The 16,487-nt window shown below is 38.4% G+C and overlaps 1 protein-coding gene and 1 long non-coding RNA gene across 6 annotated transcripts; one reads left to right on the top strand and one right to left on the bottom strand.

Moving 5' to 3' along the window:
- Positions 1-171: 171 nt before the first annotated feature.
- Positions 172-10,277, top strand: LOC137575405 (ikaros family zinc finger protein). 4 transcript variants are annotated; one of them, XM_068287971.1, is made up of 5 exons: positions 172-182; positions 7,838-9,040; positions 9,114-9,404; positions 9,468-9,602; positions 9,719-10,277. In XM_068287971.1, exons 2-5 carry the CDS (start codon positions 7,838-7,840, stop codon positions 10,208-10,210), a joined length of 2,121 nt encoding a protein of 706 aa, XP_068144072.1. In that variant the 5' UTR covers positions 172-182; the 3' UTR covers positions 10,211-10,277. The 4 variants fall into 4 exon arrangements, with proteins under 4 accessions (XP_068144072.1, XP_068144069.1, XP_068144071.1 ...); XM_068287968.1 differs by lacking the exon at positions 172-182 and adding an exon at positions 2,761-2,894; XM_068287970.1 differs by lacking the exon at positions 172-182 and adding an exon at positions 2,801-3,018.
- On the bottom strand, positions 2,654-3,479 carry LOC137575406 (uncharacterized). 2 transcript variants are annotated; one of them, XR_011032163.1, is made up of 3 exons: positions 3,367-3,479; positions 3,062-3,253; positions 2,654-2,996 (listed from the first exon to the last, which is right to left on the bottom strand). It is a non-coding gene; the product is annotated as an uncharacterized lncRNA (long non-coding RNA). The 2 variants fall into 2 exon arrangements; XR_011032162.1 differs by having other exon boundaries at positions 3,339-3,477.
- Positions 10,278-16,487: the final 6,210 nt, after the last annotated feature.

The following is a 16,487-nucleotide window of genomic DNA, read 5'->3' as shown; positions in this document are numbered from 1 at the left end:
TGTTACTGCACACAAAACTCGTTGTGGTACATTATTTGTTGGCCTAAATAATGTAGGCCTTGAGGAATCGCTTGAGTTGTTTTTGTTTCGGTTTTCTGAGCGCGGCGCTCGCGCAGATTTTACGCTTATAGTTTCAGTGTTTCTTTTTCTTTTGGCCCATTCGGATGTGGCCACGGCGCGCTGTCCGTACAATTTATTATCTTATTACTTATTATTATTAATATTGTTATTCTTGTTGTCGTTGTTATAATTAGTTAAGCTTTAAAATTTTGCCCATTGCCCTTTTGTTTAAGCTGTTTCTTATTATTGGTGTAGTAGTTGTTGTTGTTTTGTGTTCCAGCTACAACAAATTCGCGTTTTGTGGGAGGTTAGTTAAATAACTCCAAAGAACAAAAAAAAAACCTTCAAAAATCAACATAAACGAAACTTTTGACAATTCTTATGCACCTTGCGTTGCTATCCCACTAACAAATAAAAATAATAATAATTACATTAAGAGAGCGAACGAGGGAGCCAACGTTCAACTGCATTGCCTCTGACTGTGCGTGTGTGTATGTGTGTGTGTGTGTGTGTTAGAATGCACCTTGTGGTATTTTGAAATCCAACAAAAAAATATTGCCAAATCGAAACGCTTTTTTGAGAGCATTGCGAAATATTCCAGTTGCACTGAAGGTAGAAAAAAAAAGAACAGACAAAAAATAAAACAACGAGATAGAACCAAAACGAGAAAAAGAACAATTTAACAAGGCTAGCGGCTTGGTTTTTTAGAAATCCATTTTCATTTATAGCATTTAGTTGTTCGTTTTTCTTTTTGCTGTTGCGTTACATTATTACGAAATTTTGTATGCTTCTTCACTCCTACCCCCACCTTCTTCAACACAATGATGGCTATTTTGGATACTCAAAATTTCGACAGATTTTCTAATATTATGGATTATAAAGACCCAAGGGTAGAAAATATTCCCATACACCTCAACACAGACACAAACACACACACACATTTACCTTCGTCACGCCCACCTGATTTCAGTTGCAATCACGTTGGCCCAGTTTACGGGCATGCTCTAAGACACAAACTATACTCCTACAAGGTCGATGGGGCCCATAACTAAAAATGTGAGTGTGCGTGTATATGTGTGTTATTTTTATACCAGTTTCTAAACTTGCCGCAGCCAGTTTCAATTTCTACTGGGATTAATCTGTTTGCAGGTGGCTGCAGTTCACCTCTACCTCAAATACAAACACATATTCGTTTCTATATATTTCGCTGTCCGTCTCACTCTCTCTTCCTCGGCGTCTCGCTTTGTCTCCGTGTGTGTTAGTGATTGTGACACAGAAACCAAGAAGTATGTGGCAATCTCTGTCAAACACACATATGTATGTATGTATATACATACATACGTGTATGTGCTTATCTAGCTTTAAACTGAAGTTGCAGGAACATCTGGTAAATTTTTGCCAAAACTTCAGATGATTGCAAATGAATTTGTATCTCATCTGGTTCTAGTTAATTAGACTTAATTAAACCTGTCATCTCCTGACGAATATATTAGGGTCTTCTGTCCCATTTTACACCCGCAACTGTCCGAGTTTTCGTTAATCTATTGCATCCAAATCTTCTTTACCCTCCCTAAGTCCCTTTCATCTCCTCCTCACTTTAACCCTTGCACTTAAACCTTTGGTGTACCCAATAAATTATGTGCAGGAGCGGACTAATGAAGTCCATGCCTGTTTCTATGTAATTAAGATAACTTCTTGTTAAATTGTTTTCAATTTGCTTTCGTTTCAAAATTTGCAATGTTATACCATAATTCACTCCCTAAGAACCGGACCTGAAAATGTGTGAATATATATACATACATACATATGTATGTATGTAAGTCCCTCCCCCACATTGCAATACTAAAAGCTATATGAAACGACGAATTGAGCGCACTGCGTTGGCGAAGACAGCTCTGGATTGGATGTAGTTGTTGGCGATGCAGTTGCTGCTAGCTTCTGCTTTGTTTTTTGGTTAGATGATAATTATGATGAAGATGATGATGATTACGACGACTAGCGTAACGTCAAAGCACAAGACAACCGAGGTCGTTGGCAAAGACAGCCAGCACGCTCAAGTAACTAGTGTAGGCAGTCACCATCATCATCATCTCAGGTCTCACAGAGTGCTACTGCCGAGTATGCTCTTAAGGCCCCTTTTCCACCACTCTACCAAACTAAACCTGTTGACCCAATTTCAAATTCTGCTGCTTGCGCCAACCGCCATCTGCGTTGTCTTGTTGTTGTACTAGATGTTGCTGCTGCGTCAGATCTGTCTCTCTTGCTCTCTCTGTCTCTCTGTGTGGATGTTTGTGCGGCAACGATTGGCAAATCTTTATCAGTGGCGTCATGAGCTTGGATGAGGAAGGGGTGTGTAAGTAGGTAGTTCTGTCCTAAACATAATACAAGTTAAAATCGTTTATTTCTAATCAAATTACAAACTACTGAGAATGTGACAAAAAAAATGTCTATAACATATGTAGATCGGGAACGTTGAGTTTATGGGTAGGCAAAAAATATAATAACCACCCCTTGCAACGGTACGCCTATGGCATTTCCGACCGAAAACAAAACAGATACAGTCAGACTAAGTTTTTTTACTTCCACTGCCAGACCCAACGGCAGTAGCAGCAGCAGCGGCAGAAAAAGCAGCAGTGGCAGTGACAGCGGCTATTGCTATTGCAGTTTAAGTTTTTCAGTTCATCGTTTCGTGCGCTTTGATGTCGTTGTCGACGTCGTTGATGAAGATTCGACTTCGGAATCGGTATCGGTATCATTAGGGTATCCAACTACGTCACGAACTTATTCCCTTGAATAGAGATAGACTTCCTACTCCCTGCGATTGATTGAATCAAGTTAGTTTCTTCAATTCAATTTAGTGAATAGTGCCAAAGGTTACGGTGCGAATTATTTTTTTAAATGCTGGGGATGCAGCTCCCATTACCTCTTAAATTTAACTAAGAAGCGTTGTAAAAAAGTGTGTGAGTAAACCAAATAGAGATTGGGGTTTTTCTCCTCTTACGTTTACGAAGGTGGAAATCCAATAACAATGTGCGTCCCAGTAACCAAAACAAATTGCGGTCGCCCGACCATCCCGCTAACGTCTCCGTCCCCGATGCCCGTCGTTGCTGGTGCTCCACTTGTCGCAGTGACGAAACGTTGGAGTGTATGTCTGTTGGTGTGGATGTGTGTGTGTGTATGACTGATGATGTGCCTGTGTGAGCAGAGAAAATCAAGTGAATCGAAATGAGCGTATAATTAGGTCAACACAACCAAAACTATACGCCAGTGCCACTTACCAAAGAGAGCGCAGAGCGGACTACTTACATATGAATCAGAGCAGTGGGACGAGGATGCATGAGTGGAAGGGGACTTAAACCCAGGGGGGATCTATTAGAAACTAATTCACGCGTTTTATGTTGATAAATTGCAGTTGCACTTTCTGAGAGAAAGAGAGAGAGAGAGAGAGAGAGAGAGAGAGAGAGAGAGAGAGAGAGATGGAGCGCCAGAATCAGCGGCGTAAACAAAAAATTTGACATGCGCTTTTATTCTTTCATATTCTCTCATACTCTCTCTTCGGTTCTCTCCTACACTCTCTGTAAGTATGCTATTGGGGCTCGGCTCCCAACAAATATTTTTTAACTGCTGCTTTTCTCGAGATTTGTGGTTGTTGTTGCCGTTGTCGTTGCGTTGCCATTTGCTTGTTGGCCGTGGCAAGTGTTTCGCAATGAACAGACGGTGAGGCGGTGAGGCCGAGCTGCAAGAGCTAAAATGAAATCATCGTGTGCCCGCTTCTTTGGCATTGATATGTCTATGGTTGCTGTTGGGCGGGATTGTGTGCAGAACCAGGGGGAAATTCCTGTTCCACTTTCTATTATGGGAGTAGTGTCGCAGTCGCAGACGTAGTCGACGTCGACGTCGTCATCGCAAACGTTTTGTTGTAATAAAAGCAGCGGGCAAAAGTAGCAAAAGAGCACGTAGCATAAAAGTATGTCACCGTGGAAAGTGGTTTGTTTCTTTCCCCTTCTTGGTCTTCTCCTTCGTCTGGATCGCTGGTTTTCGTGGTTTGTGTTTGTTCTGGTTCGCATTTTAACGCACATGTCACACAGTTCTTGATGTTTGTTGTTGTTGCTGTTACTACCTTTGGTTCATTGATTTGTTTGAAAACCTAAACGACCGATTGACTAATTTTTTTACATCCATCGACATCTTCTTAATAGAGCCATCACCAGAAAACCAGTAGGAAAAAGGTTGCTGAGGTCAAATCTGTTATATCGGACCTTTCTGAATTGGATTAACAAACCAAGCTAACAAACAGACCAACAACAAAAATAAGCACCGAATGCAGATACAACATCGGAATACATTTCCACACATAAAAAAACAAAAATGGGTACAAAACTTATTTCTGTGCATATACTTATTTTACAATCTTATAATTGAAACCGTCTATTATGTTTTTAAAATGACCTAAGAGATTAGTTAGTTTTCGTAATTGAGTTTTTAACACCCATTTTCTGATGAACACTCAAGGGACATAGTGGTCGATCTCAAGCTTGTCGTTATTCCTTAGGACCGGGTGAAACCGAACTTTGTATCGTTGTTCTACTTCGTTTTTGAGCACAATTGATCAATGAAAATCTTTAACCGCTTTTGTCTGCAACTTAAATTTTCCAAGAATAAGCATTATTACATATGCAGGATGAAGAACAGGTGAAAAGAATTCAGATTATATTTTTCGGAGTATCCCGTTCTCACCAAATAGTCAAATGGCCCCAAAACAGTTTAGCATTTCCGGTGTGCAGTTAAGGTCAAATTGGCCCATAACTTCTTCAAAATATGCAAACATACATATGAATGTATGTATGTACATACAGCTGTGTTCAAAAATATAATAGCGCATCACCTTAAAAAATTTAAATTAATTTTTCGACATGTTTAACATTAATAACTAAATTTTTTTTTTTATTTTTCAAAGAATAGGATGTACATATGTAGGTGTATCGGTAAAAATAAAGATTAAAAAATAACTATGAGCACGTCAAAGTGAAAAATTATTTAATGTATACAGTCAAATGTTTCAAACGAAAGATCATTTAAATCGATCAGACAGATGTTATCAATCGAGATCGGTCTAGGGCCAGGGCTAACTTCGACCGCGTCAAAGTTTGTATACCCTTGCAACTTTTTTGGTAACTCTTTCCTTACCTAATAGCCATCAATTTGGAAGAACGTTTTATCTAAGAAGGCTTATGTATGCGAAAGAATGGCCTACAATCATGGGAAATAACGAAGATATTGATCATAGTCACTGTTTTCCACCGATCTTTCCTATGGGAGCTATATGATATAGTCAGCCGATCTGTATTAAATTCGGCACAGTCATTAACAGATATATTAAATTTAGAAATGTTTAATTTGAAAGCAATCGCGTTAAAAGTCACGAAGTTATTTACAAAAGTCACTGTTTTCGACCGATCGTTCCTATTGCAGCTATACGATATAGTCACCCGATCTTGATTTAATTTGTCAAAGTATTTTATAAGCGTAATAAACTCTCTAATATTATGTTTCACGATAATAGCGCAGAAAATAACGAAGGTATTGAGAAAAGCCACTGTTCGTGACTTTGGGATTTGTATGGGAGCTATATGATATAGTGGTCCGATCCGGCTGAATCCGAGATATACAACCCCTTCAGTATATACAAGCCAACGTGCAAAATTTCAGCACTGTAGCTCTTACGGTCTAGGAGGAGTTTGCGTTGATCCAGACGGACGGACGGACATGGCTATTTGAACTCGCTGATCAAGAATATATACTTTGTATGGTCGGAGATGCTTCGTTCTATGCGTTCTGACCAAAATTAATATACCCTTTTTGCAAGGGTATAAAAACACATCCTGCTTTCCGGCTTTTTCTGAAGTTTTCCGCCTTCGTGTATTACATATCCACATACATACGTCATATAGGGCTTTCAAAGTGGCCCTTTTTACGCGTATTTGTGTTGTCGCTTTGTAACTTTTTCCTTTCAGAGCAAAGCTTCGAAATTGATCATTTTCTTGATTTTAGCAGGCATTAATGTTTTCTATTTGTTTTATTTGGGGTATCTTAAATTGGGAACACAGCAACCAAGTGAAAATGCGGAACACCCCAAGCTGTTGAGGTCGCGCGGGCAAAAACAGAGGAAGGTAGAAGCAGAGGTTGTTGTTGAAGATTATGATGACCTAGTTGCACTTTAAAACTTGACCCAATGACTTCATTGGGTTGCCAATGCCTAACTATGGCATTTATAATGCTAAAGCCAAAGCGGTTCATAATTACTACAAATGCAAAGGTTTCTTCTTCATCATTTTGGGTACTCTGTGCGTTAATGCTTATAAGCTTATACATTTCAGTTGCTTGATAGTCCCAAAGAAGAAGCTCGAATTAAACACAAAAAACCTGTTTTATTTACAAAAGTGAATTTGTATATACATACGTACGTATACACGTATGTATATACATATATAGGCCTAGGTAGTGAAGGTGGAAGAGGCGACAAAAAGGCGCCCTCATTTTCCATGACCTGAGATAAAAACTAGGGCTAGAGTCACTATACAGGTGGCTTATAAAAATACTTGCATATGTACATATGAATGTATGCATATAAATAAATAATTTAGGTATTGGCGTCTTTATAGGGAAGCTTTGGATCGGAGGTTGAGGTCGTCGCAATGGTTTTATTTCTTTTTGGCTTTTGTGTGATCTGACGACGAAAACGACTAATGCTAATGGCCAAGTTTTGAAGGTTTTCGGTTTAAATGAGATGCAAAGAGCTTTTGAATGATGGTAAATTATAATATTGATCAATGACCAGGCAATGTCATTTGACCTATTAAGAAATGATCAATAAGATGTAAAATAGTTTACATAGCGAATCTGAAAAACTTAACATTTATACAAAAAGCATTTGGGATTCCAAAATCATCAACACTCAAGCGATCAGTAGAACTGTGGTAGAATTTTAATAATCCTGTAGTTTCCACCGATTCATCAATTTAGCCAAAGGGTTAAAAAAGGGACGTTTTAGGCGGCTTCCGTCTATTTTAGGGGCTCTTTTGATGGTGTTCCAAAAAGCTCTTTCACATTGGGACTATTGAAAAAACATAGGTTACTCCAGAAGAACTTGAGATAAGTAAATTAAAAAAAGTAATGATTACTAAACCTAATTTTAGAGTTTACTTCCACCTCGTGGCGGCATAGACTTCAAATTTCATAAGGCTAAATGTATGGATTAGATACGATTTTGAGTTTAATGCAAGATGTGTAGTGATTCTACAAGAAACAGACAACATTTTTGTCTGAATAAGTGTAAGGGTATATATACTTTGACACAGCCGGAGTTAGTTTCTCTAGTCATTTTGTTGTAGCTAACCTGTGTGTTTGGCCAAATGATTGCCCACCTGCAAAACTAACCAGTAATTGGCCCCAATAACTTTGGTATTTTAGCGGGCAGCAAACACACGGCATGGAGGCCGCCAAAAAATTGTGCTTGCTTGGTTCTCGGTGAATACTCTCGCTTCAACCCCTTCACAGCAGGTTTTGCAGCCATGTATATGCATTGAAAACAACGAAGCTGACACCAATTTGACTTATTAGAGTCTGAAAGAGTGTATAGGGCATTGCAAGGGGAGGAAGTGGATGCTAGGCGAACCACTTGAAATGCCAAAAACTAAAGAGAATTGAGAAACAATGCCAAACCGAAATTGAAAATTTGGGCGCGGTGTGGCTAATTGATCTATTTTGTGATTTACAGATGGCCGAAACGATCAGCTCAGCAGCTAGCATGGATCTTGGACTTAAGGATGCGACTGGTGGTGTGGGAGGCGGTGGTGGCATTGGAGGTGGAGACGTTGGAGGACTCTTAGTAGACATGTCGCCGACAGCAGCAGCTCTTCTGCATCATAATGCCTTGGCCCTGCGTAGTTTAAAGGAAGTGGCAGCAGCAGCCGCAACGGTGGCAGAGTCCGAGAAGCCGGAAGCACGTTCCCCTACACCGACACCAACAAATCTATCTACGGGCCCCCATTCGCCGCCCATGACATTCCGATGCGAGCGTTGCGATAATTTTGAGACAACTTCGCGAGCCTCCCTGCTGCTGCATGTGGTCCAATGTCTAGCCGGGCAGGCAGCAGTGGCCGCAGCAGCAGCGGCCACTGGGCGCCTGAAGAACGAAGAGCCGGAGAACATGAGCATTAGTCACATGGATACCAATAGCAGCAACAAAACGGACATGTCCACGGGCGGTAATGGCAATGGCTCCAGTTCATCCGCCAGCTCCTCGCCAGCGGGCAATGGAAGTGGTAGCAGCAGTTCCCGGAAAGTCTTCGAGTGTGATGTGTGTAACATGAAATTCTCAAACGGAGCCAATATGCGAAGGCATAAGATGCGCCACACGGGAGTTAAGCCGTACGAGTGTCGTGTATGCCAAAAACGCTTCTTTCGCAAGGATCATCTAGCCGAGCATTTTACAACACATACCAAAACACTACCATACCATTGCCCCATCTGTAATCGCGGATTTCAACGACAGATTGCGATGCGTGCCCACTTCCAGAACGAACACGTGGGCCAGCATGACCTGGTTAAGACGTGCCCGCTTTGCAGTTATCGTGCCGGATCAATGAAGTCTTTACGCATACATTTTTTTAATAGGCATGGCATCGACCTGGATAATCCCGGTCCAGGTGGAACTTCGTCACTTTTACTAGCCCTCGAATCACAAGCTTCAGCAGCTGCGGCAGCGGCAGCAGCCAATTACGTACCGCCTCCAAGTTTAAATTCGGTTTCACCACAAGTAAAGGGAGGCCAAAATCCGGCACAGCAGCCTCCACCACCAGCTAGTGACAGCGGCGAATCTATGCGCAGCCTGGAGAATGCCACGCCTCCCATGCATTTTCTTACGCCTCATGTAGAGATCTCCACTCTAAACGAGAATGGCAACACGGAGCTATTTAATGTAAGTTTCCCATTTTTCCCCTTTATTACCTTAATCGCTTCAAATAGCAATCTCCAATGATGAGAGAACTTAGTTGATTTGCGTATGGCGTGAATCTGCATTGCAGGGTAACAACAACAACAACAGTGGAAGTACTAGTGGAACGAATGTTAACTTGGAGTCCAATTGCGAAAAGGTCAAAGAACGTACTCTGATGATGCAATCCCCAGTGGATTTGCCCATGGATTGCAATACAAAGGCTACACCTATTACGTCCAGCAATACAGCAGCCCCGTTGAGCTTGAAGAGTCATAATCACCATCATCACCTACATCATCATGAGAATCACATAACGCCGTCAATTAGCCTTATACCCATTAAACAGGTTAGATTGTTGAGTTTCTTGTCAGAGAGAGGTTATGATCGATATCTTTTTGCGCATTTACAGGAGCCACTGCAACAGGATGACTTGGATAAGAAGGAACAGATCAATGGCAGTGATCCCAGTAGTGATACAGAAGTTGCTTCCCACAATAATAATAATTGCAATGACAACAACAACAGAATCACCTCACTTATCAAGGTAGAACAACTGGTTTTAAGCTTTTTGCAAGAAGAAGATAGACTCGAAACAAAGTTTAGAATTCATATGTAATTACAATGTAGTTTTTAATGGAACATTTATTCTATGTATCCCAGGTCTCTCCCCTAAAATCTTTACTTCGAGAAGATCTAAAGCGGCGAATTTGTGCAAAAGCAAATAATCGGATCAGCAGAAATGCCACACCACTAGAACATAATAACAACATACTGCCTCCACAGAATATGAGCAACGGATCGGGATCGGCGTTAAATATAAATGGAGGTGGAAACAATGGGAGCGGCAATGGTGGTGGTGGTGGTGGTAGCAGCGGTAGGGCCTCGTCGCCCACTGCCCAAAGTAATGGTGGCTCTACTCCCATTTGCAATGGGACGATCACATCAACAGGTCAGGATGGAGACCTATTAATGAATCGGAAACAAATTCTCACCTGCCATTTCTGCGGCATTGAATTTCCCGACGAGACATTGTACTTCCTCCACAAGGGCTGTCACTGCGAAAGCAATCCATGGAAGTGTAACATTTGTGGCGAACAGTTGAACAACGTTTACGAGTTCAACTCGCATCTGTTAAGTAAGAGTCATCAATAGCAGCCACAGTTGGCCGGTAAGGACTAAGTAGGTGGGGCTTGCCGGCTTTGAAATACGATGCAGCGAATGAGGAAGCTTAAAATACACACACACACACACGCATACACATACATATATACGCCGACCATATACAAGTACATCATTATTAAGCCTAGTTAAAGAAATTCTCTTGAACCAAGAAAATGAGAAATTAATGAGAATTATGAAAGCTACGTAGTTACCTAAAAATCCCCATTATCCCCAAGCCCGTGTCCAAAATGACAGGGAGTGATACTCTTCACTCAACTACATTTTCCCCTATTCCTCCCAGAATCAATTCTGTTATGTAGTGTTATTATGGATGCAATTAGGTTGTAGATATTTTAGAAATTTAAGTACTTGGCAATAATTTCCAGCCAGTTCAACTGGCCCTACGTAAACGCCGTTACAAATGCCGTTGCGTATTGTAGCGTAATGCAACGTAATGAAATGTAAGTTTTAAACTTGGCTTTAAATTTGTTATGTTTTCAGAGTTTAATAGTGAGATATAAATGCAAAAACATCGTCTTTGAATTTATAAGAATAAACCTATATATTAAAACAAATATAAACTAAAACCAATATACACCAAGGAACGTTAAAAATACACCTTATAGCCAGGTTATGTAAACACACATACACACAGACAAACAGAAAAAGGTAACCGAAACAATTAAATTATTATATTCGTACCTTTTACTTAGCTCTTAGTTAAACTTAACATAACTGACATATTTGAACAAAATTCGCACAGTGCTGCTCAAAAGTTTGCATACAACTCCCACAAGAAAGATAATGAGTGACAAAGAAAAAAAAAAAAAAAACTTTGTAAAACAAATTAAAAAAAAAAAACATGATAACAAATGTGATACAAAATTGTTGTAAATAATTGGAAACCGACAAACAAAAGTGCATAATATGAACTTTTATTGTTAAAAACAAACAAAAAATATCAAAGAAGTTAAATTCGGCTATGCCGAAGTTTATATACCCTTGCAGTCCTTGACAATAATAATTTCACATGTTCAAAATTTGTTTTCTGCAACTCAATTCATTAATATACAAACAAAACAATTTTACTCTTCATACTATGTACAATTTGTTCTTCTTCTTCCCTCATTCCCTAAGCAAAGCAACGCACGCATACACATACAGTTTATGTAGCGTTGCGTCTGTGTGAGTATGCATGTGCTCTGTTGATTTGATGATGACGTAGTAGGCAGCAAGCAGAGCTGCCGGCAGCGATTGAGCCGATTTATATAGACTGTAACTTGTGTTCTATTTATCCGATCAGGGTCAAATTTTGGGATCTGAGATTTTATATCAAATTCTATTATATTGGTAAATTTCATGGGGATACTCCAATTTTTGCAAAAATTTTTGTTCCAGAGCTATATGATATAGTAGTCCGATCCCAAAGATTTTCATACTTTATCTCACCCGGGTAAAAAAAAGCTCCCAAAAAAAATTTCATCCCGATAGCTCTTAAGATGGCTGAGTAAAACGCGTACGCACCGACGGACAGACGGACAGACGGACAGACGGACAGACGGACAGACGGACAGACGGACAGACGGACATGGCTATATCGACTTAGCTTCTCATGCTGATCAAGAATATATATACTTTATGGGGTCGGAAACGTCTCCTTCTGTGCGTTACAAACATCTGACCAATTTTATAATACCCTCTGCAAGGGTATAAATATATATATGTATGTATACATACATACATAGAAAAAAAGGAAAACACAAAATACTATGCCTTAGATGCCTATGATATAGCATTACATAAATAATAATATAATACAAAGTATACACTGTACAAAAATCAAATCAAATCTGTTGATTAGTCTAGTTAACTTTAGTATAAATCAATCAAAAGAGTAACCTGTTCCCCAAAGCTCCACCCCACATCCTTTCTTGGATCATCCATTTCTCCTGTCTCCCACACTCATTTGTCGTACTTTGCTGACGCCTTTGCGGGTTGTATGCAGCCTCCCGGCAGCTCTCAACTGTGCGCCCAAAATTTTACTTCAGATTTATAAACATCCGTCCATGAGGTTCACAAATTTCTACATATAGTTAATCAAACAAAAATAAAAAAATACATATATATATATAGAGAGATATACATACATATATGTATATACATATGTATATACATGTATATATAGTTGCATTAATGTATGTGTACATACATATATGGTTCAGATAGAGAGACACTTATCTGAAGACAAAATGTTTTGTAAAGTTATTTGTTTTTTGGGTTCTTAGACTTAATAATTTGTAGTCCAAAATTATGGTATTTTTTTAAACTGTTGTTTAATCATTTGGTTGTTTATTGTACATTATCTACTTCTACTTCTAACATATACAAATTAATGAATTAATCTAGTAAATTTTTTTTTATGTTAAAATGGTTTTGTTGTTCTCATTATACTTTTTTTTCTCTTACGATTAATAAAGAACAATGGGTTATTCTCACACATACACACCCACACACAGAGTCACAAAACTCAACTCATTTTAAAATCAAGCAACCGTTAAACGTTTTAATAATGCAACAAACAAATTTTTTAGCAAATACAGATGAAGTTTACATGTTGAATTTTAATAGAGATAAACAAGAAGAACCGAACATTTACTTAATTAGTGATTGTAATTATAGCTACAAAAAGGCATGTTAATTTTTTTAGAAATAAAAATGGTTTAAAACAAACGAAACATTTGTATGAAAATTTAAAATTAACGAATGGCGGTTAACGGTTACAATAACCGCCCCCTATTTGAGTACAGAAAATACCAGTATTGGAGCAACCGGAATAACGGCTTTTGCCATTGGATAACCAGTGTTTGGCCAATCAACTGTTTGCGTGGCAATTGTCTAAATTTCAAAACAGATTTAAGTCAGTTGGTACACGATGTTCTTGACGAAATGTCCCTAAAAATTTGAAAAACTAAAAGTTTAAAAATTGTAGGTATTGATTGTTTATATACATATACATATGTATGTTCTTACAAGTCTTGTAAAAATTACACATATTTGCTAAGGTTTTTGATTCTTAAAGAGTTTTTTTTTTTTTTTTTTATTGAAGTCCAAGTCAATAGTTTTGGTCTTGTGAGTAGTTTTTTTTCGTTCAATTTTGCTCAAATAACGAACCCTCGCAAATAGCAAGCTCATTTACATACATGAGTGTATGTATACATACATATACATATATACAGCTAACGATAAATACATACAAATATAAGTATATAGGTTTGTATTTACACAATAGTCAGTTTACTTCATCTTTAGCTCCAGTTGCAACTCCAACTTGACGGCTCAATGATATTAATGATGATGTTGAGAACGTGAATGATGACGACTCGACGTCGAAGGAAGAACGACATTTCGTGCTAACGAATTCAATTGAGCTGAATTTTTCATTTAACGTTTATTTAACTTTTTGTTCCCATTTGCAATGAGCAGGCGAAGGGGAATACAAAAACGAAAGAACAGGCTGATGAGGAAGGAGGAACCAGAACCAGCCGCAGGGATTCCATTTCAACATACAGCAAATAGACTTTGTGTATATGTATGTATGTATGTGTGTCTGTGCTCGTAAGTTGATTGTGCCAATGGCTGCTGTACATAAGGTACATATGTACATATGTATGCATGCATGTTGCGTATGTTGCCATGTATGTATGTATGTATGTATATACATACATACATGTACGTGTCGTGTATATAGAAGTTATGCCTGGCTGTTTTGTTGTTGCCATTGCACATTGTCGCATTGTCGTTATTGTGCTTGATTATTAAATGACACATTATGTGATTTTCAGCATGTTCCAATGACTTTGTCTCAGTTTTGGGCGGGAGGAGGATGGAAGCGGAAGTAGGAAAGAACAACATCATCGATAGCAGTTTCTCACTTCAATATTAAATTCAAAGCAAACCCAAAAGGGGCTTCTCAGCATGTCCACGTCCATCTGTCGGCCAAGCCAGCAGCAGCCAGTTACATCATGAGCATATGACACAGAAGTCATTTTTCGTATGTATGTACATATATACAGTATGTATGTATGAGTTTGTCTGTATGAGCTAGTTGAAAGGAAGGTGGTTGGAGGTGAATGGCTGATCGAATGTTGGAATATGGACATGGCAAATGGGACACCATCAAATAAAGCCCTATCACTTTTTTTTTGCAGTGATCAATTGGGAGAAATTATGTGTTGATTTCTCATGGTTTTTGGGTTAATTTGAAGATACATTTGTACATATAGAAAATGAAATCGTTTAAAAATAATAGTAATCAATAAAAATGTATATCGACATACATATATAGTTATTAGATTGGAATCAATTATCTCATTGAAAACTGTAAAGAAAACGTGGACAAAACTAGAATATAACGTTAAATTTTTTTTACCTTCTTAAGATGATCTATGTTCATACACACATATTGTATATATGTATGTATGTATATATGTATGTAAGCATAACTCAAAAACCAGAGGGCCGGGGCTAACTTTGACCGCTTCAAAGTTTGTATACCCTTGCAACTTTTTTGGTAATTCTTTCCTTACCTATTAGCCATCAATGTGGAAGAACGTTTTATCTAAAAAGTCTTATGTTTGCGAAAGAATGGCCTACAATCATAGGAAATAACGAAGATATTGATCAAAGTCACTGTTTTCGACCGATCGTTCCTATGGGAGCTATATGATATAGTCATCCGATCTTGATCAAATTTGGCACAGTCGTTTATAGGCGTAATAAACTCTCTAATATTAAGTTTCACGATAATAGCACAGAAATTAACGAAGTTATTGAAAAAAGTCACTGTTCGTGACTTTGCGGTTTGTATGGGAGCTATATGATATAGTGGTCCGATCCGGCTGAATCCGAAATATACAACCCCTGCAGTATATACAAGCCTACGTGCAAATGCTTCAGCTCTGTAGCTCTTACGGTCTAGGAGGAGTTTGCGTTGATCCAGACGGACGGACGGCTCGTCGTGCTGATCAAGAATATATATATTTTGTATGGTCGGAGATGCTTCGTTCTATGCGTTGCACACTTCTGACCAAAATTAATATACCCTTTTTGCAAGGGTATAAAAACTTTTGCGTATTTTTTATTCAAAAGTGCCCATTCCGATTCATATGAATAAAGGAAGATTTAATTTTGAACAGTTTTCAAAGATTCGAACTTGTACCAAAGCTACTAGTAGAAATATTTCATTGCATGCTACTTTGAACACTTTTTTCTTTTTACTCGCTGCCTTTATCTAAAACTTTTTTTAGCCTTGGCCAAGGCGCGTAATTTCAAAATACATATGTTTATTAACGAAAATCAAAATATTTCTGTGTTCTGGATGTGTCTATAAACAGTATTTTACCTTATACCAATCTTTGATTCATAACGCATCGAATAAGAAAATAAAAAATTATAAGATTGTATTAAGTTTCAAGCTATCGCTAAAAAACCAAGATTTTACAGTGCTCAAGGCACTTAAATAATAGGTTTTGGTGTAAATTTTTGACGTTTATACGCCGAAAATGAATATTAAGCTAAAAGGTAACTATGTTGATATACATAAAAAAAAATCGTAAATGGTCAGTAAAGTCAGTAAATTATATAATGTTATAAATAATCCCATGTATCTTTGAAGCATACAAAACCTTTACACATACATACAACACAAATCTATACATATATTCAAATTAGTGGCTTAAGTCTTAATACTAGGAGCGAAAAGGGGCGTGGCAGCTGCTCTAGTCTCCGACATCTAGGTGCTCATACGGACAGACGGACGCCTTCCTCTCACCTCTTGCAAACATTTTAACGATTTTAATAACGTATTTGTAAAGTAATAAAGATCAAGTTGTTTATAAAGACGGGCATACATACATATGTAGCTAGGTCGAATAGCGATGCTGATTAAGAATATTACAACCTTCACGAAACAACATATGTAATTCTACCATGCACACAAAGGGTGAAATACTATATTAAAGTCGCCAAAATGTATGTAACCGGCAGAAGGAAGCTTTTCTGACTCCATAAAGTACATACATATATTCTTGATCAGTATCAACAGTCGGGTCGATCTAGTCATGTCCGTCGGTCCGTCTGTGCGTCCGTTGAGCGTCCGTATGAGCGCTTAGATCTCGGAGACTATAAAAGATAAAGCCACCAAATTTGGTATGTAGGCTCGTGTAGTATGTAAAGTCATCTAGTTTATTTTAAATTTTTGCCCCGCCCC

The sequence above is a fragment of the Drosophila tropicalis genome, unplaced genomic scaffold (assembly GCF_018151085.1).
Source record: "Drosophila tropicalis isolate 14030-0801.00 unplaced genomic scaffold, ASM1815108v1 contig_573, whole genome shotgun sequence".
NCBI lineage: Eukaryota > Metazoa > Arthropoda > Insecta > Diptera > Drosophilidae > Drosophila > Drosophila tropicalis.
Note: the sequence above shows the minus strand (reverse complement) of the source record. Positions and strands in the feature narration are given on the sequence as shown.

Bases quoted from the DNA above. Each gene is read 5' to 3' on its own strand.
- LOC137575405 (XM_068287971.1), top strand. From the start codon at position 7,838: ATGGCCGAAACGATCAGCTCAGCAGCTAGCATGGATCTTGGACTTAAG. The intron at 9,041-9,113 runs GTAAGTTTCCCA...GAGAGAACTTAG, and splicing joins GCAACACGGAGCTATTTAAT to TTGATTTGCGTATGGCGTGA. The intron at 9,405-9,467 runs GTTAGATTGTTG...GCGCATTTACAG, and splicing joins GCCTTATACCCATTAAACAG to GAGCCACTGCAACAGGATGA.